The following is a 21668-nucleotide window of genomic DNA, read 5'->3' as shown; positions in this document are numbered from 1 at the left end:
ATGGACTATTTAGAATGGGAGGATGTATGCTATTTAGAATGGGAGGATGTAGACTGTTTAGAATGGGAGGATGTGGTCTATTTAGAATGGGAGGATGTGGACTATTTAGAATGGGAGGATGTAGACTGTTTAGAATGGGAGTGTGTAGACTATTTAGAATGGGAGGATGTGGACTATTTAGAATGGGAGGATGTGGACTATTTAGAATGGGAGGATGTAGACTATTTAGAATGGGAGGATGTAGACTGTTTAGAATGGGAGGATGTAGACTATTTAGAATGGGAGGATGTAGACTGTTTAGAATGGGAGGATGTAGACTGTTTAGAATGGGAGGATGTGGACTATTTAGAATGGGAGGATGTGGACTATTTAGAATGGGAGGATGTAGACTATTTAGAATGGGAGGATGTAGACTGTTTAGAATGGGAGGATGTAGACTATTTAGAATGGGAGGATGTGGACTATTTAGAATGGGATGATGTAGACTGTTTAGAATGGGAGGATAGAGTGTGTTTAGAATGTAGACATATAGTTTTGTCATGACACCACCTACTCAGTCTATATGAGTTAAGCTGTTCAGTCAGTGCCTTAGCAAGTTAATGTGTTGTGAATGATAGTAGCAATACTAAGGCAGATCAATGACATTCCCAGCATGCATGTCTCGAATCATGGTTTCTCTATATTACTGTGTGGAGCGGGCACATGGTGTGTGTGTGTGTGTGTGTGTGTGTGTGTGTGTGTGGGTGTGTGGGTGTGTGTGGGTGTGTGGGTGTGTGTGGGTGGGTGGGTGTGCGTGCGTGCGTGCGTGTGTTTGTGGCTATTGGGGCAGATGGTCACAGTGGTCTGCACTTGGCCATGAGAAAACATCTCAAATGAAAACCCAGAAACACGAGCAGAAAAACAAGTAACTCCTTTACCTCCTTCTTCTGTCTCCGTTTAGACGAAGGCCTCTTTGGTTAACGTGTTAATGGGAAAAGACAAACCACTCCAGGGCAGTCATGTTTGGCTACATCCTTTTCTGAAGGAGTGTCTGTCAGACTGCCAAAAGCATGGCACTTTCAATTGTTATATCCCTTCTTAATAATACATTTAATCGCTGAGGTGATTCCCCTAATGTGTTGTGTGTTTGTCAGGTCTGGAGAATAACCATATCTGTCTTTCGAATGGGACGTTAAATGGGTGTCCCGACCTTATCGTAACAGTAGGGGTGTTAACCCCGGTGTCCTGGCTAAATTCCCAATCTGTCCCTCATACCATCATGGTCACCTAATCATCCCCAGCTTACAATTGGCTCATTCAGCCACCCCTCCTCTCCCATGTAACTATTCCCCAGGTCGTTGCTGTAATTGAGAATGTGTTCTCAGTCAACTTACCTGGTAAAATAAGTGTTAAATAAATGAAAGGAGTGGGATATTACAGAGATGTGGGTGATATTAAAGAGAGATGACAGGAGGGTGATATTATAGAGAGATAATAGGAGGGTGATATTATAGAGAGATGACAGGAGGATAGTATTATAGAGATGATAGTAGGGTGATGTTAAAGAGAGATGAGGGTGATATTATAGAGAGATGAGGGTGATATAGAGAGATGAGGGTGATATTAAAGAGAGATGACAGGAGGGTGATATTATAGAGAGATGACAGGAGGGTGATATTATAGAGAGATGAGAGTAGGGTGATATTATAGAAAGATGAGGGTGATATTACAGAGAGATGAGGGTGATTTTATGTAGAGATGATAGGAGGGTGATATTATAGAGAGATGATAGGAGGGTGATATTATAGAGAGATGAGGGTGATATTACAGAGAGATGATAGGAGGGTGATATTATAGAGAGATGATAGGAGGGTGATATTATAGAGAGATGAGAGTAGGGTGATATTATAGAGAGATGAGGGTGATATTATAGAGAGATGAGGGTGATATTATAGAGAGATGATAGGAGGGTGATATTATAGAGAGATGAGAGTAGGGTGATATTATAGAGAAATGAGGGTGATATTATAGAGAGATGAGGGTGATATTATAGAGAGATGACAGGAGGGTGATATTATAGAGAGATGACAGGAGGGTGATATTATAGAGAGATGAGAGTAGGGTGATATTATAGAAAGATGAGGGTGATATTACAGAGAGATGAGGGTGATTTTATGTAGAGATGATAGGAGGGTGATATTATAGAGAGATGATAGGAGGGTGATATTATAGAGAGATGAGGGTGATATTACAGAGAGATGATAGGAGGGTGATATTATAGAGAGATGATAGGAGGGTGATATTATAGAGAGATGATAGGAGGGTGATATTATAGAGAGATGAGAGTAGGGTGATATTATAGAGAGATGAGGGTGATATTATAGAGAGATGAGGGTGATATTATAGAGAGATGATAGGAGGGTGATATTATAGAGAGATGATAGGAGGGTGATATTATAGAGAGATGAGAGTAGGGTGATATTATAGAGAGATGAGGGTGATATTATAGAGAGATGATAGGAGGGTGATATTATAGAGAGATGAGAGTAGGGTGATATTATAGAAAGGTGAGGGTGATATTACAGAGAGATGAGGGTGATTTTATGTAGAGATGATAGGAGGGTGATATTATAGAGAGATGAGAGTAGGGTGATATTATAGAGAGATGAGGGTGATATTATAGAGAGATGAGGGTGATATTATAGAGAGATGAGAGTAGGGTGATATTATAGAGAGATGAGAGTAGGGTGATATTATAGAGAGATGAGAGTAGGGTGATATTATAGAGAGATGAGGGTGATATTATAGAGATGACAGATGACAGCGTTTATTTTCTGTCAAATTTCGGGAATGCTTCATTTTTCATAACTTTGCACAGAAATAGACACAGCATTAACGGTCTTCCAGCTGAAAAATGTAAATTATTATTGTAGTTGTGGTCATGTGAAACCAGCCTCTGAGGGGCATAGACAATCACCAGGCCTTATTTCCTGTTCTTTCCTCATGTAATTGGAAAAATGAAGCAAGATAAATGCACAGTCCATAAACACACACACAACCACACAACCACACACACACACACACACACACACACACACACACACACACACACACACACACACACACACACACACACACACACACACACGCACGCAACCACACACACACAACCACACACACACAACCACACACACACAACCACACACAACCACACACACACACAACCACACACACACACAACCACACACACACAACCACACACACACACACAACCACACAACCACACAACCACACACACACACACACACAACCACACAACCACACACACAACCACACACACACACACACACACACACACACACACACACACACACACACACACACACACACACACACACACACACACACACAGCCACGCACACACAACCACGCACACACACACACAAACACGCACACACACACACAACCACACACACACACACAACCACACACACACACACACACACACACACACAACCACACACACACACACACACACACACACACACACACACACACACACACACACACACACACACACACACACACACACACACAACCACACACACACAACCACACATACACACACACACACACACACACACACACACACACACACACACACACACACACACACACACACACACACACACACACACACACACACACACACACACACACACACACACACACACACACAGAGTTCATCAGCAGAGTAGCTGTAACTGGCTCTTCTCCTAGCAGTCTCCACCTATCTGATAACATTTTACTGAAACAATCTGTTATTTATAGGATCTCAGCTATTTCAACCTCCCTCTCTAAGTTAAAGTTCAGTTAGATTAGATACTGATGTGTGTATGTGTGTGTGTGTGTGTGTGTGTGTGTGTGTGTGTGTGTGTGTGTGTGTGTGTGTGTGTGGTTGTGTGGTTGTGTGTGTGTGTGTGTGTGTGTGTGTGTGTGTGTGTGTGTGTGTGTGTGTGTGTGTGTGTGATTATGTGTGTGTGTGTGTAGGTGTGTGTAGGTGTGTGTTTGTGTGTGTGTGTGTGCACATCGCGCACATGCATCTACGGCCATGTGTGTTATAAATGTGCGTTCCCATAGTAACCAGAGGACCGTCATGCGTGGGAGAGCGAGCGTTGTTATGGTTATGGCTTGTTTCTTAGAGGTTTCCTTCCTGTATTTCTGTACGGAACAGTATGGGGACGCAGTTGTGGTTTCCTCATATTCTCAATGGGCATCGCCCTCTCTCTGTCCAGGGGGGAAGCTTGATAAACATCCTCAACCACAAAACCACAGCCTGCCGTCTCACTACAGGTCACTACACACCTATTTACACTAACTGTTTGTGTGGGTTCTTTCAAAATGTCTCTTAGACTGTTTATACATGTCTATGTATACTCTGCATAGGTTACAGTGACACTGCTTTGTGCATAGTTCAATGTGGCTAGTATCTGACTGATGCTTTGTCCTTCCTTCTTGTGAGCTGTATGGAGTTACCAGAGCCTCCAGGCTACACAACAAAATAAGGGTTCCCCAAGGGTTCTTTGGGAAGGGTTATGGTTCTATGTGGAACCATAATGATTCAAAGAACCCTTGGAGCTCTTTAAGAGATAATAAGAGATAGTACAAAATGTAGGGGAGGAGGCTCATTTGAATATTTTTGGGGTGTGGTTTACACAGCTCCTTTTGTGCAACCGTGAGTGAGAGTGTCCTTCCAGTTTATCTAATGTGTTGTGTTATGATATTACATCATAGGAGGTTGGTGGAACTATGTACCTTAATGGTGTGGTGTGGTGTGGTGTGGTGTGGTGTGGTGTGGTGTGGTGTGGTGTGGTGTGGTGTGGTGTACCAAATTCAATGGTATTGAATACATAAAACACTTGGTTTCCATGAGTTTGATACCATTCCACTCACTCCGTTCCAGACATTATTATGAGCAGCCTCATCAGCCTCATCAGCAGCCTACATTTTATAGTTGAAAACTTGACTGAGGAACAAAACTCTTGTGGAACATTTTTTAAAGTTGTTCCGGAACGATGTGTGGATGAGCAAGCGAAGGAGGGAGAAAGGCAGCAGAAGGCAGTTCGATTCTGAGAGATGGAATTCATCATGTCCGAGGACAGGGTGAGGAAGAGGGAGGATGGCGAGAAGAAGCAAGGTGCATACCCGAACTCACTGCGTTATGCAAGCCGTAATGCATGTTACACACCTGAAGGCAGGAAGTGAACTTGAAATTGATCCTGACAAAAGTGAGGAGAAAGAAGCTGATTCTGACCCAGTGGGAGAATGATTCCTGGAGAAAGATGTCTTTTGGCCAATCCGTTTGTGGTATCAGCCTGGGTAAAAGGAGTTGGGTTCTGTCAATTCGTTCAGCGTATCCAGAGGTGGAGCGCCCTCTCCCTGGTCAGAGGTGGAGCGTCCTTTCCCGAGTCAGAGGTGGAGCGTCCTCTCCCTGGTCAGAGGTGGAGCGTCCTCTCCCTAGTCAGAGGTGGAGCGTCCTCTCCCTAGTCAGAGGTGGAGCGTCCTCTCCCTGGTCAGAGGTGGAGCGTCCTCTCCCTAGTCAGAGGTGGAGCGTCCTCTCCCTGGTCAGAGGTGGAGCGTCCTCTCCCTAGTCAGAGGTGGAGCGTCCTCTCCCTAGTCAGAGGTGGAGCGTCCTCTCCCTGGTCAGAGGTGGAGCGTCCTCTCCCTGGTCAGAGGTGGAGCGTCCTCTCCCTGGTCAGAGGTGGCGCGTCCTCTCCCTAGTCAGAGGTGGAGCGTCCTCTCCCTAGTCAGAGGTGGAGCGTCCTCTCCCTAGTCAGAGGTGGAGCGTCCTCTCCCTAGTCGGAGGTGGAGCGTCCTCTCCCTGGTCAGAGGTGGAGCGTCCTCTCCCTAGTCAGAGGTGGAGCGTCCTCTCCCTGGTCAGAGGTGGAGCGTCCTCTCCCTAGTCAGAGGTGGAGCGTCCTCTCCCGAGTCAGAGGTGGAGCGTCCTCTCCCGAGTCAGAGGTGGAGCGTCCTCTCCCTAGTCAGAGGTGGAGCGTCCTCTCCCTAGTCAGAGGTGAAGCGTCCTCTCCCTAGTCAGAGGTGGAGCGTCCTCCCTGGTCAGAGGGAGCGAGAGCTGCGCGTTTTCGAGTCTCTGGACAAAAGGGGTCTCCTGCTTTGCTCTCTGGGGCAGAGAGCCCGCTGGAAGGAGTGGTAACTGGGGCCGGGTTAAGGTGGATCAACTGAAGTTGTGGATCCCGGGTGTCTGTGATACGCGCCGTTTGGTGCACCGCAGACCCGGTGGCGGGTGTGAGTCTGAGGAAACCGTGTCTGTCCTTCTGAGTTGTGATGTAGAGTGTTTGTGGGATAATGTCATGCTAGGGTACATAAGTTACCCCGTGAGAGCTTTTGTTCCGAACCCACTACAGTGTTTCAGGTGCTCATTTTATTTGTCATGTTGCAGCAGTATAAAGGAGGGAGATTCTGAGGTGTGAGAAGTTTGCAGGAGGGCATGGGACAAAATATTGTGTCGTTTCAGGGGAAAAAGTAGAGTGTTTCAATTGTGGCGGTGGCCATGTTGGATCAAAACTGTCCTGTGCGAGTGAGACAGGTTGAAATTTCCATGGTGAGAGCAGTGCAGGGTGTGTCTTGCTGAGACAGTGAGACAGGTTGAAGTTTCCATGGTGAGAGCAGTGCAGGGTGTGTCTTGCTGAGACAGTGAGACAGGTTGAAGTTTCCATGGTGAGAGCAGTGCAGGGTGTGTCTTGCTGAGACAGTGAGACAGGTTGAAGTTTCCATGGTGAGAGCAGTGCAGGAAGTGTCATGCTGAGACAGTGAGACAGGTTGACGTTTCCATAGTGAGAGCAGTGCAGGAAGTGTCTTGCTGAGACAGTGAGACAGGTTGATGTTTCCATGGTGAGAGCGGTGCAGGAAGTGTCTTGCTGAGACAGTGAGACAGGTTGACGTTTCCATGGTGAGAGCAGTGCAGGAAGTGTCATGCTGAGACAGTGAGACAGGTTGAAGTTTCCATGGTGAGAGCAGTCCAGGAAGTGTCATGCTGAGACAGTGAGGAAAGTAGAGGATGGTGGACTAAGGGTGAGGGAGCCTGAGAAGATCCCTGTGAGTAGTAAGCCTGTACAGAGTGACCTGAACAGTTTGTGCTTTAGTAAGGTTGGCTTCTAGGCGTTTGTACCGCACAGATCGAAAGGAAATCCCAGAAGATTGAATTGGTAGGAGGGGCTGCAGATACGTTTTTGGGGTATCAGAGATTTTAGTGCAGAAGAACTACAGGGGGTTTTGAGAGGAGGGGTTCCAGCCTCCCAGCCGACGGCCTGGTGTAGAATCTGTTGGGGCCAAAGTAGTGGGATGGGGATAGTAGAATATACTGTATATACTGTAGGGTTAGATGCCATTTCCTTTTCCTTTTTGGGAAGAGGTGATGAGGTGTGTTAGGAATAGTGATATAGTTTATTAGGTACACCCATATTTTGCCTCCAGAACAGCCTGCATTCTTCGGGGTGTGGATTCTACAAGTTGTCGGAAAAGTTCACAGCTCAGTTGGTATCAAGGGACCTAACGTGTGCCAGGAAAACATTCCCCACACCATTAGACCAATGCCACCAGCCTGTACCGTTGACACCAGGTAGTATGACGCAACAGGAGCCGGGATTCCCCAGACCAGTCAATGTTTTTAGTCTCCTCAGTTGTCCAGTGTTGGTGATCACGTGCCCACTGGAGCAGCTTCTTCTTGTTTTTAGTTGATAGGAGTGCAACCTGGTGTGGTCGTCTGCTTCAATAGCCAATCCGTGACAAGGATCGACGAGTTGTGCGTCCCGAGATGCCGTTCTGCACACCACAGTTGTACTGTGCCGTTATCTGTCTGTTTGTGGCCCACCTATTAGCACGACCTCTCTCCTCAACAAGCTTTTTTAATTCACATGCAATTTCCAAATTCCTGAAGGTACCACGTTCATCTGTACAAACAATGGTACGCAAGTATAAACACCATGGGACCACGCAGCCATCATACTGCTCAGGAAGGAGACGTGTTCTGTCTCCTAGAGATGAATGTACTTTGGTGCGAAAAGTGCAAATCAATCTCAGAACAACAGCAAAGGACCTTGTGAAGATGCTGGAGGAAACAGGTACAAAAGTATCTATATCCACAGTAAAACGAGTCCTATATCAACATAACCTGAAAGGCCGCTCAGCAAGGAAGAAGCCACTGCTCCAAAACTGCCATAAAAAAGCCAGACTACGGTTTGCAAATGCACATGGGGACAAAGATTGTACTTTTTGGAGAAATGTCCTCTGGTCTGATGAAACAAAAATATAACTGTTTGGCCATAATGACCATCATTATGTTCGGAGGAAAAAGGGGGAGGCTTCTAAGCCAAAGATCACCATCCCAACCAAGAAGCACGGGGGTGGTAGCATCATGTTGTGGGGGTGCTTTGCTGCAGGAGGGACTGGTGCATTTCACAAAATATATGAAGCAACATCTCAAGACATCAGTCAGGAAGTTAAAGCTTGGTCACAAATGGGTCCTGCAAATGGACAATGACCCCAAGCATACTTCCAAAGTTGTGGCAAAATGGCTTAAGAACCACAAAGTCAAGGTAATGGAGTGGCCATCCCAAAGCCCTGACCTCAATCCCATAGGACATTTTTGGGCAGAACTGAAAAAGCGTGTGTGAGCAAGGAGGCCTACAAACCTGACTCAGTGACACCAGCTCTGTCAGGAGGAATGGGCCAAGATTCACCCAACTTATTGTGGGAAGCTTGTGGAAGGCTCCCCGAAACGTTTGACCCAAGTTAAACAATTGAAAGGCAATGCTACCAAATACTAATTGAGTGTATGTAAACTTCTGACCCACTGGGAATGTGATGAAAGAAAGAAAAGTGCTGAAATAAATCATTCTCTCTACTATTATTCTGACATTTCACATTCTTAAAATAAAGTGGTGATCCTAACTGACCTAAGACAGGGAATTTGTACAAGGATTAAATGACAGGAATTGTGAAAAACTGAGTTTAAATGTATTTGGCAAAGATGTATGTAAACTTCCGACTTCAACTGTATATAGAACCCATATATTGAACCATAGATATATATAGTCTGTGGAAGGAACAGTCACACTATCACATAGGCTTGACTCCCTGACATCATACAGCAATGGACCAGCTGGTACTGTACGTTTATACAAGTGTCGTCTTATGTATTCAACCGTTGTCTCAGCTATCCTGGAATTAGGCCTGAACTGTTAACAAGTAAAACCCATTGGAGGATGTGTGTAGAGCCAAAGCCCACTTCATGTCAAGGAGAGAATCTCTCCAATCTGCATTTCCAGGTACCAGTTGCTTAGTAACCAACCCTTTTGATGTAAAAATTACTGTTGTAATTCTGATAGTTAATAGAGATGTTTCTTTTGACTTTTCAGAACATTATCCACTGTAATTAAATTAATTTCCTTTTTATTGTCTGATGAAAGGGTAATGCCCCTAGGCCTGCACATAAAATTAACAAATTTTCAACGTAATTAAAACATTGAAACATTACTTTCCTGTTCATTTTCTAATTAAAGGAGGCATGCACATGAAATGTACTACTTTTCAACATAATTGAAACTCTAAGGTCACAGAGACCTGCTATCAAAATAGAATGTAAACCCATATTTAACTTTGCTCATTGACACACTTTCCTCATGCTAATTTGCCAATGTCCCTTAAAGTCGCAGAGTCTTAGCAGTATTTGTATGATAGGCTATCTACTAACCTAACATATGGAAATATTTTAAGATAGTAATAACATAGACCATAAAGCTATTTGATTTTGTATTTTAGGACCCCTGTAGGTATAAAAACGGGTTTTACAAATGATTTGATGAAACATTGAATTTGGCATCAGAATATCTCACAAATACATGGCAAATAAGATATGACAAAATTATATCAAAAGGACGTATGGTTTGAAGTGTCTGAAATGTATCTGAGAGATATACTGTACATCGTCACCTGGGACGATCACAATGCAATACTTGTGTATAATATTCTACTGTATGTAGAAGAAAAAAAACATTCACCCGCATTCATTTTACTGCCCAGTTTTTTTTGCATAGTTGGGACGTTGCCAACCTTACCTTCTAATGAGTCCTTCGAGTCAAAACAGACGACACGTGCCTGTTCGTGAGAGTCTAAGTTTTTCAAAATGGGGTCATATTAGTTTGAACTTTTCAGATGTTTTAGTGAGAGAAACCACTCAATCCTCATCTCATAAACACCACTCTAGGGCAGCCCCTATCAACTCTAGGGCAGCCCCTATCCACTCTAGGTTAGCCCCGATCCACCACTCTAGGTTATCCCCGATCCAACACTCTAGGGCAGCCCCGATCCACCACTCTAGGTTATCCCCGATCCACCACTCTAGGTTATCCCCGATCCACCACTCTAGGTTAGCCCCGATCCACCACTCTAGGTTATCCCCGATCCACCACTCTAGGTTATCCCCGATCCACCACTCTAGGTTAGCCCCGATCCACCACTCTAGGTTATCCCCGATCCAACACTCTAGGGCAGCCCCGATCCACCACTCTAGGTTATCCCCGATCCACCACTCTAGGTTATCCCCGATCCACCACTCTAGGTTAGCCCCGATCCACCACTCTAGGTTATCCCCGATCCACCACTCTAGGTTATCCCCGATCCACCACTCTAGGTTATCCCCGATCCACCACTCTAGGTTATCCCCGATCCACCACTCTAGGTTATCCCCGATCCACCACTCTAGGTTAGCCCCGATCCACCACTCTAGGTTAGCCCCGATCCACCACTCTAGGTTATCCCCGATCCAACACTCTAGAGCAGCCCCGATCCAACACTCTAGGTTAGCCCCGATCCACCACTCTAGGGCAGCCCCTATCCACTCTAGAGCAGCCCCGATCCACCACTCTAGGGCAGCCCCGATCCACCACTCTAGGGCAGCCCCTATCCACTCTAGGGCAGCCCCGATCCACCACTCTAGGGCAGCCCCTATCCACTCTAGGGCAGCCCCGATCCAACACTCTAGGTTAGCCCCGATCCACAACTCTAGGGCAGCCCCGATCCACCACTCTAGGGCAGCCCCGATCCACAACTCTAGGGCAGCCCCGATCCACAACTCTAGGGCAGCCCCGATCCACCACTCTAGGGCAGCCCCGATCCACAACTCTAGGTTAGCCCCAATCCACCACTCTAGGGCAGCCCCGATCCACCACTCTAGGGCAGCCCCGATCCACCACTCTAGGGCAGCCCCGATCCACCACTCTAGGGCAGCCCCGATCCACCACTCTAGGGCAGCCCCGATCCACCACTCTAGGGCAGCCCCGATCCACCACTCTAGGTTATCCCCGATCCACCACTCTAGGGCAGCCCCGATCCACCACTCTAGGGCAGCCCCGATCCACCACTCTAGGGCAGCCCCGATCCACCACTCTAGGGCAGCCCAGATCCACCACTTTAGGGCAGCCCCTATCCAATCTAGGGCAGCCCCTAGAGAATGATTCGGAATCATTCAATCAAATCTCGACTACAATCTCTATAACTGTCATGATGCTATTAAAAATCATCAACAGAATGATTCAGAATGATTCAATCAAATCTCGACTACAATGTTTTTTAATAGCATCATGACAGTTATCGAGATTGTAGTCGAGATTTGATTGAATGCTGTCTTGGTGTATCATTATGATAGCGTAATGAGACTGAGAGAGACTTCTCAGGATGACATTGGGACTGCTGTAGCTCCTAAGAGGAGGATACATTGACAGAGCTAATCTGGCTATACTGTATGTCTCTCCATTAATACCCGATTCCTGTTATCGGAATGATTTTCTTTGACAAGCTAGCAGAGTGAAATAGGGGCAGAACTCACCTTTTAATAAACCATTTGTGATTATGTGATACATCAGATTTGAAGGGACAGACTCTCTCCTTGGAGTCCGTCTGTCAAATGTTTCTCTCTTTCTCTTCCCTCTCTCTCTCTCCCTCTCTCTCTCCATGCATGTCATCTGAGCTGATGGTTTTGGCTCCGTTTCCCTCTCTGCTTAGTTCAGGCAGACAGCTCAGTGTGAGCCAAAGACACAAATGAAATGAAAGCTGTTATGTCTCAAAGGCTCTTGTGACACTAAAGGGTAATTGAGATAAATGGTGTATTGTGTATATGGATATTGGAGTTAAGTGAATCTGAGATGTTCTCTCTCTCTGTCAGGGTCTGTGTCAATTGTGCTTCTCATCATCTTTTCATTCTCTCTCTCCTTGTTTTTGCTTCCTCCGGCAAGAGCGAAATGGGGATACACGAATTGAAAGAGTGAGGCAGCGTCTATTGGTGAAGTTAAACAGCTAGACATAATTGGATTTACTCAATGTGTGGTGCACCTGGTGTTTTTAACACATGGACTTGAGGAGAAAGCGGAAAAACAAACATGGACATAGAGCTGAAGACCATGAACAGGTTGTCACCGTAAGAGGAAATAAAGACATAAAAACAGTTTTTGCTTTGTTGTCTTTGATTGTCCCTTTGGAAAACAGCAGGTTGACATCTCTGTCTAAGAAGTTGATACAGTAACGAAGGCAGTGTTATTTCTTGGTTGGGTTGGACAGAAACGGTCAACATATTCATCTTAACATGGATCTTAATATGAACACGTGTTTGTTTCATGTAACCCTCTTGGTTAGATTTTTATATTATGTTATTGCCTCTACGTTTGTTTATGTGTAACTCTGTGTTGTTTGTGTCACACTGCTTTGCTTCATCTTGGCCAGGTCGCAGTTGTAAATGAGAACTTGTTCTCAACTGGCCTACCTGGTTAAATGAAGGTGAAATATTATATATATTTTTTAAATTGGGACCTGAAATCAAATCCAGGGTGGTGATATTCTACAGTATGTGCCTTCGGAAAGTATTCGGACCCCTTGACTTTAAACACATTTTGTTTGGTTATCAGCCTTATTCAAAAATGTATTACAATTCGTTTTTTTCCCTCATCAATCTACTCAATACCCCATAATGACAAAGCAAAAACATGTTTTTAGAAATATCACATTTACATAAATCAGACCCTTTACTCAGTACTTTGTTGAAGCACCTTTGGCAGCGATTATTGCCTTGAGTCTTCTTGGGTATGACGCTACAAGCTTGTCAGGTTGGATTGGGAGCGTTGCTGCACAGCTATTTTCAGGTCTCTGCAGAGATGTTCGGGGTATTTTAAGGTCTCTCCAGAGATGTCCGGGCTCTTGCTGGGCCACTCAAGGACATTCAGAGCCTTGTCCCAAAGCCACTCCTGCATTGTCTTGGCTGTGTGCTTAGGGTCATTGTCCTGTTGGAAGGTGAACCTTTGCCCCAGTCTGAGTTCCTGAGCGCTCTGGAGCATGTTTTCATCAAGGATCTCTGTACATTGCTCCGTTCATCTTTGCCTCGATCTTGACTAGTTTCCCAGTCCCTGCCGCTGAAAAACATCCCCACAGCATGATGCTGCCACCACCATGCTTCACCGCAGGGATGGTACCAGGTTTCCTCCAGATGTGACGCTTGGCATACAGGCCAAGGAGTTCAATCTTGGTTTCATCAGAACAGAGAATCTTGTTTCTCATGAGAGTCTTTAGGTGCCTTTTACCAAACTCCAAGCGGGCTGTCATGGGCCTTTTACTGAGGAATGAGTTCAGTCTGGCCACTCTACCATAAAGGCCTGATTGGTGGAGTGCTGCAGCAATGGTTGTCCTTCTGGAAGGTTCTACCATCTTCACAGAGGAACTCTGGAGCTCTGTCAGAGTGACCATCGGGTTCTTGGTCACCTCCCTGACCAAGGCCCTTCTCCCCCTATTGCTCAGTTTGGCCGGGCGGCCAGCTCTAGGAAGAGTCTTGGTGGTTCCAAACTTCTTCCATTTAAGATTGATGGAGGCCACTGTGTTCTGGGGACCTTCAATGCTGCAGAAAGTTTTTGGTACCCTTCACCAGATCTGTGCCTCGACACAATCCTGTCTCGGAGCTCTACGGACAATTTCTTCGACCTCAGGTGGACTCCGATCAAGTTGTAGAAACATCTCAAGGACGATCAATGGAAACAGGATGCACCTGAGCTCAATTTCAAGTCTCATAGCATACTTATGTAAATAAGGTATTTCTGTATTTTTAAAAATGTATATTAGCAGAATAGAAAACATGAGCTGGCGCACACCCAGAAAAATTATTTTGTGTGGAGGTGTTAACTAATGGCGAATAAACTATAAAAATAAAGACAGTCACACACTCCATATATAAACTCCCAGTAATTTATTGGGTAAATCATCATACGGATTTATAAGTATTTGCAAAATGTATAAAAACCTGTTTTTGCTTTTTCATTATTGTGTATTGTGTGTGGATTGCTGAGGAAATAGTTTTATTTAATTCATTTTAAAATAAGGCTGTAGTGTAAGAAAATGTGAAAGAAGTCGAGGTGGCTGAATACTTCAAAACTGTATTTCTCTCTATGTCCATGTATTTCTGACCACACAAGTTCAATTGGCTTTCATGTTCCTGTCTGGTTCCAGAGACAACATGGGAGAGACCTTCCAGGGTACCTGGGACACCCAACACCCCTCTGAAACACAAGAACTCACTACCTACAGGTACTGAAGTTCTCTCTCTCTCTCTCTCTCTCTCTCTCTCTCTCTCTCTCTCTCTCTCTCTCTCTCTCTCTCTCTCTCTCTCTGGATATTTACAATATGAAAATAACAAGAATCAAAATTGTCAACGGGACAACAGTAACAACAATAACCAAGGGTCAAAATAACCATACATTCAACAATAAGCATACAGTAGAGGACATGTGCAAGTTGATTGCTCTGTCAGACACTGTCCCTCATCTTATGGCAGGCAGCAATGTAGTGCGCTTCCAACCCACAGCTCTCTGCGTCCTCCCCCAACAGGACGGGTAGCCTACTCTCATCAGAGAGGTATTTGAAACCTTGAATAAGTGTTTAAAAGTTGGGGAAATGACATTCTCCAATTGCTTTATATTTTTGACATTTTGTCAGGAAATGCAGCTCTGTCTCAGGTTCTGCTGTTGTGCAGTGGTGCACAGCCTTTTCTCTACAGGGAGCCAGGTTTTCCTGTGTCTACCCTTCTCAATGGCAAGGCTGTGCTCACTGAGCCTGTACTTTGTCAAGGTTTTTCTAAGGTTTTGATCAGTAACCATGGTCAAATAGTTAGCCACGGTGTACTGTCGATTTAGGGCCAGATAGCACTGCATTTTGCTTTGTGTTTGTGCTTGTGTTTCCCAATAATCAATGTCGTTTTGTTTTGACTGTGTTGTAATTTGTTTTATTCTGATTGATTGGATGTTCTGGTCCTGAGGCTTCAGTGTGTTAGTAGAACAGGTTTGTGAACTCAGCCCCAGGACCAGCTGGATGAGGGGACTCTTTTCTTTGCTCAGCTCTTGGCATTGCAGGGCTTGGTAATGATATGAGAGGGGGTCACTGTATTTTAGATGTTTCCAAACACGTAATTGCTATTTTTTGAGTTTTTATTGTCATATTGGCCTAACTCTGCCCTGCATGCATTGTTTGTAGTTTTCCTCTGGACATGTAGGAGAATCTTACAGAACTCTGCATGCAGGGTTTCAATGGGGTGTTTGTCCCATTTGGTGAAATCTTGTTTTGCAAGTGGACCCCACACCTCGCTGCCATGAAGTGCTTTCAATGACACATTCAATTAGTTTTAGCCAAATTTTAATAGGTATTTCAATTTGTTTTTTAATGGCGTGGAATGCCCTGCGTGCTTTCTCTCTCAGTCATTCACTGCCTCATTAAGGTGTCCTGTTGAGCTTATTTTTAAACCTAAGTAATTGTAGTGTGTGCAGTACACTATATATTTTATACCAATTGAGAACTTTGGTCTAATTCCCGGAGATTTGGATCTTCTCTGGAAAGTCATTATTTTAGTATTTTGGGGTTTTACTACCAGGGCCCAGGTCTGGCAGTACTGCTCTAGCAGGTCCAAGCTCTGCTGTAGGCCATGTGTTGTGGGTGACAGCAGGCATAGGTCATCTGCGAAGAGTAGGCATTTAACCTCTGAATTGTGGAGACCAGGGGCTGAGGATTTTTCTAGAATAGTGGCCAATTCGTTGATGTAAATATTGAAGAGTGCTGGGCTCAGATTGCAACCCTGACGAAGGCCCTGCCGCTGGTTAAATAATTCTGTTTGTTTCTTGCCAATTTTAATGCTGCAAGTATTGTCAGTATACATTGATTTAATTATGTCACATGTTTTACCCCCTACACCACTTTCAATAACTTAGTAGAACAGTCCTGTATGCCAAATAGAATCAAATGCTTTTTGGAATTCGATAAAGCAAGCGTACATTTTGGTATTATTTTGGTGGTATTATTTTATTTCTCTCTCTCTCTCTCACTCACTCGCTCTCACTCTCCTCTCTCTCTCCTCTCTCTCCTCTCTCTCCCCTTGCTCTCTCCTCTCTCTCTCCTCTCTCTCTCTCACTCTTCACTTTCTCTCCACTTTCCCTCCCTCACTCCTCTCTCTCTTCTCTTTCTCTCTCTCCTCTCAATTCAATTCAATTCAAGGGGCTTTATTGGCATGGGAAACATATGTTAACATTGCCAAAGCAAGTGAAGTAGATAATGTACAAAAGTGAAATAAACCTATAAAAATTAGGTTTATTCTCTCTCTCTCTCTCTTTCTTTCTCTCTCTCTCTCTCTTTCTCTCTCTCTCGCTTTCTCTCTCTCTATTTCTCTCTCTCTCTTTCTCTTTCTCTCTCTCTTTCTCTCTCTCTTTCTCTTTCTCATTTGCCAGTGTCCTGAGGGTTGTGTATAGGCCTACCGCTGTGTGGCAACATGCATAGAATTCCACAGAGGCCTCTGACCACACACACTTCCTGTGGCTAATTTTATCTGCGATCTGGAGTCGTCTGGGTGTACAGTGCTCTGCTCTTAAAAATACAATAAAAACAACAACATATGAGCAAGTTGACTGCTCGGACAGGTTTCTCTTGAAAAAGAGATTGATAATCTCAGGGGAACACCTTAGTGAATACTGATACAGATAGAAAGAAAGAGAGTAATGGAATTACAGTATCTGCCAGTATGAGGTATATCTGTCAGTATAAGGTATATCTGCCAGTATGAGGTATACAGTATCTGCCAGTATGAGGTATATCTGTCAGTATGAGGTATATCTGTCAGTATGAGGTATCTGTCAGTATGAGGTATATCTGTCAGTATGAGGTATACAGTATCTGCCAGTATGAGGTATACAGTATCTGCCAGTATGAGGTATATCTGTCAGTATGAGGTATATCTGCCAGTATGAGGTATATCTGTCAGTATGAGGTATATCTGTCAGTATGAGGTATATCTGTCCGTATGAGGTATATCTGCCAGTATCAGGTATACAGTATCTGCCAGTATGAGGTATACAGTATCTGTCAGTATGAGGTATATCTGTCAGTATGAGGTATACAGTATCTGCCAGTATGAGGTATATCTGCCAGTATGAGGTATATCTGCCAGTATGAGGTATATCTGCCAGTATGAGGTATATCTGACTGTTATGCTGGTGAATGAGGACCCAAAAGCGACTTAACAAAAATAGAGTCTTTATTCCAGTCTTAAACAAAAACGATACTCCTGGATATATCTTAGGTGACACCTGCTCACACGCAGCATCTGAAGAAGGCAAAAACACGACAGGGCGGAACAAGGACACAGAACAGCAAACATCAAACAAGGATCCGACAAGGACAGAAGCGGAAAACAGAGGGAGAAATAGGGACTCTAATCAGAGGGCAAAATAGGGGACAGGTGTGAAAGAGTAAATGAGGTAGTTAGGAGAATGAGGAACAGCTGGGAGCAGGGACGGAACGAAAGAGAGTGAGAGCGAGAGAGGGAGAGAGGGAGGGGGAGAGAGAGGGATAGAAAGAGGGAAAGAACCAAATAAGACCAGCAGAGGGAAACGAATAGAAGGGAAGCACAGGGACAAGACATGATAATCAATGACAAAACATGACAGTACCCCCCCACTCACCGAGCGCCTCCTGGCGCACTCGAGGAGGAACCCTGGCGGCAACGGAGGAAATCATCAATCAACGAACGGTCCAGCACGTCCCGAGATGGAACCCAACTCCTCTCCTCAGGACCGTAACCCTCCCAATCCACTAAGTACTGGTGACCACGTCCCCGAGAACGCATGTCCATGATCTTCTGTACCCTGTAAATAGGTGCGCCCTCGACAAGGACGGGGGAGGGAAGACGAACGGGGGCGCGAAGAAAAGGCTTGACACAGGAGACATGGAAGACAGGGTGGATGCGACGAAGATGTCGCGGAAGAAGCAGTCGCACAGCGACAGGATTGACGACCTGAGAGACACGGAACGGACCAATGAACCGCGGAGTCAACTTGCGAGAAGCTGTCGTAAGGGGAAGGTTACGAGTGGAAAGCCACACTCTCTGACCGCGACAATACCTAGGACTCTTAATCCTACGTTTATTGGCGGCTCTCACAGTCTGCGCCCTGTAACGGCAAAGTGAAGACCTGACCCTCCTCCAGGTGCGCTCACAACGTTGGACAAAAACCTGAGCGGAGGGAACGCTGGACTCGGCGAGCTGGGACGAGAACAGAGGAGGCTGGTACCCAAGACTACTCTGAAACGGAGATAGCCCGGTAGCAGACGAAGGAAGCGAGTTGTGAGCGTATTCTGCCCAGGGGAGCTGTTCTGCCCAAGACGCAGGGTTACGAAAAGAAAGGCTGCGTAATATGCGACCAATCGTCTGATTGGCCCTTTCTGCTTGACCGTTAGACTGGGGATGAAACCCGGAAGAGAGACTGACGGAAGCACCAATCAAACGACAGAACTCCCTCCAAAACTGTGACGTGAATTGCGGACCTCTGTCTGAAACGGCGTCTAACGGGAGGCCATGAATTCTGAACACATTCTCAATGATGATTTGTGCCGTCTCCTTAGCGGAAGGAAGCTTAGCGAGGGGAATGAAATGTGCCGCCTTAGAGAACCTATCGACAACCGTAAGAATCACAGTCTTCCCCGCAGACGAAGGCAGACCGGTAATAAAGTCTAAGGCGATGTGAGACCATGGTCGAGAAGGAATGGGAAGCGGTCTGAGACGACCGGCAGGAGGAGAGTTACCTGACTTAGTCTGCGCGCAGTCCGAACAAGCAGCCACGAAACGGCGCGTGTCACGCTCCTGAGTAGGCCACCAAAACCGCTGGCGAATAGAAGCAAGCGTACCCCGAACGCCGGGGTGGCCAGCTAACTTGGCAGAGTGAGCCCACTGAAGAACAGCCAGACGAGTAGAGACAGGAACGAACAGAAGGTTACTAGGACAAGCGCGCGGTGACGCAGTGTGAGTGAGTGCATGCTTTACCTGTCTCTCAATTCCCCAGACAGTCAACCCGACAACACGCCCCTCAGGGAGAATCCCCTCGGGGTCGGTAGAAGCCACAGAAGAACCAAAGAGACGGGATAAGGCATCAGGCTTGGTGTTCTTATTTCCCGGGCGATAAGAAATCACGAACTCGAAACGAGCGAAAAACAACGCCCAACGAGCTTGACGTGCATTAAGTCGTTTGGCAGAACGGATGTACTCAAGGTTCTTATGGTCAGTCCAAACGACAAAAGGGACGGTCGCCCCCTCCAACCACTGTCGCCATTCGCCTAGGGCTAAGCGGATGGCGAGCAGTTCGCGGTTACCCACATCATAGTTGCGTTCCGATGACGACAGGCGATGAGAAAAATAAGCGCAAGGATGGACCTTATCGTCAGAATGGAAGCGCTGGGACAGAATGGCTCCCACGCCCACCTCTGAAGCGTCAACCTCGACAATAAATTGTTTAGTGACGTCAGGAGTAACAAGGATAGGAGCGGATGTAAAACGCTTCTTGAGGAGATCAAAAGCTCCCTGGGCGGAACCGGACCACTTAAAGCACGTCTTGACAGAAGTCAGAGCTGTGAGAGGAGCAGCCACTTGACCGAAATTACGAATGAAACGCCGATAGAAATTAGCGAAACCGAGAAAGCGCTGCAACTCGACACGTGACTTAGGAACGGGCCAATCGCTGACAGCCTGGACCTTAGCGGGATCCATCTGAATGCCTTCAGCGGAAATAACAGAACCGAGAAATGTGACAGACATGAAAGACGCACTTCTCAGCCTTCACGTAGAGACAATTCTCTAAAAGGCGCTGGAGTACACGTCGAACGTGCTGAACATGAATCTCGAGTGACGGTGAAAAAAATCAGGATATCGTCAAGGTAAACGAAAACAAAGATGTTCAGCATGTCTCTCAGTACATCATTAACTAATGCCTGAAAGACAGCTGGAGCATTAGCGAGACCGAACGGCAGAACCCGGTATTCAAAATGCCCTAACGGAGTGTTAAACGCCGTTTTCCACTCGTCCCCCTCTCTGATGCGCACAAAAAAAAAACCTGCTCCGGCGGGAGAGGAAGAAGGCACCACGGTACCGGCGTCGAGAGAAACAGACAGATAATCCTCGAGAGCCTTACGTTCGGGAGCCGACAGAGAGTATAGTCTACCCCGAGTGGTACCCGGAAGGAGATCAATACAACAATCATACGACCGGTGAGGAGGAAGGGAGTTGGCTCTGGACCGACTGAAGACCGTGCGCAGATCATGATATTCCTCCGGCACTCCTGTCAAATCACCAGGTTCCTCCTGAGAAGAGGGGACAGAAGAAACAGGAGGGATAGCAGACATTAAACACTTCACATGACAAGAAACGTTCCAGGATAGGATAGAATTACTAGACCAATTAATAGAAGGATTATGACATACTAGCCAGGGATGACCCAAAACAACAGGTGTAAAAGGTGAACGAAAAATCAAAAAGGAAATGGTCTCACTGTGGTTACCAGATACAGTGAGGGTTAAAGGTAGTGTCTCATATCTGATACTGGGGAGAAGACTACCATCTAAGGCGAACATGGGCGTGGGCTTCCCTAACTGTCTGAGAGGAATGTCATGCTTCCGAGCCCATGCTTCGTCCATAAAACAACCCTCAGCCCCAGAGTCTATCAAGGCACTGCAGGAAGCAGCCGAACCAGACCAGCGTAGATGGACCAACAAGGTAGTACAGGATCTTGATGGAGAGACCAGAGTAGTAGCGCTCACCAGTAGCCCTCCGCTTACTGATGAGCTCTGGCTTTTACTGGACATGAAATAACAAAATGTCCAGCAGAACCGCAATAGAGGCAAAGGCGGTTGGTGATTCTCCGTTCCCTCTCCTTAGTCGAGATGCGAATACCTCCCAGCTGCATGGGCTCAGTCTCTGAGCCGGTGGGAGGAGATGGTTGAGATGCGGAGAGGGGAAACACCGTTAACGCGAGCTCTCCTCCACGAGCTCGGTGACGAAGATCTACCCGTCGTTCTATGCGGATGGCGAGTGCAATCAAAGAGTCCACGCTGGAAGGAACCTCCCGGGAGAGAATCTCATCTTTAACCTCAGCGTGGAGTCCCTCCAGAAAACGAGCGAGCAACGCCGGCTCGTTCCAGTCACTGGAGGCAGCAAGAGTGCGAAACTCTATAGAGTAATCCGTTATGGATCGATCACCTTGACATAGGGAAGCCAGGGCCCTGGAAGCCTCCTTCCCAAAAACTGAACGATCAAAAACCCGTATCATCTCCTC

General features: G+C 46.1%; 1 protein-coding gene across 1 annotated transcript in view; it reads left to right on the top strand.

Moving 5' to 3' along the window:
• The window catches only part of LOC129815725 (growth arrest-specific protein 7-like), a 144495-nt gene that overhangs the window by 26662 nt on the left and 96165 nt on the right, over nt 1–21668 (top strand). The window contains exon 3 of the mRNA XM_055869834.1: nt 14542–14619. Within this exon, the coding sequence (XP_055725809.1) occupies nt 14542–14619 (78 nt within the window). The remainder of the gene's footprint in view (nt 1–14541; nt 14620–21668) is intronic.

The sequence above is a fragment of the Salvelinus fontinalis genome, chromosome 1 (genome assembly GCF_029448725.1).
Source record: "Salvelinus fontinalis isolate EN_2023a chromosome 1, ASM2944872v1, whole genome shotgun sequence".
In the NCBI taxonomy this organism is placed as follows: Eukaryota; Metazoa; Chordata; class Actinopteri; order Salmoniformes; family Salmonidae; genus Salvelinus; species Salvelinus fontinalis.
Note: the sequence above shows the minus strand (reverse complement) of the source record. Positions and strands in the feature narration are given on the sequence as shown.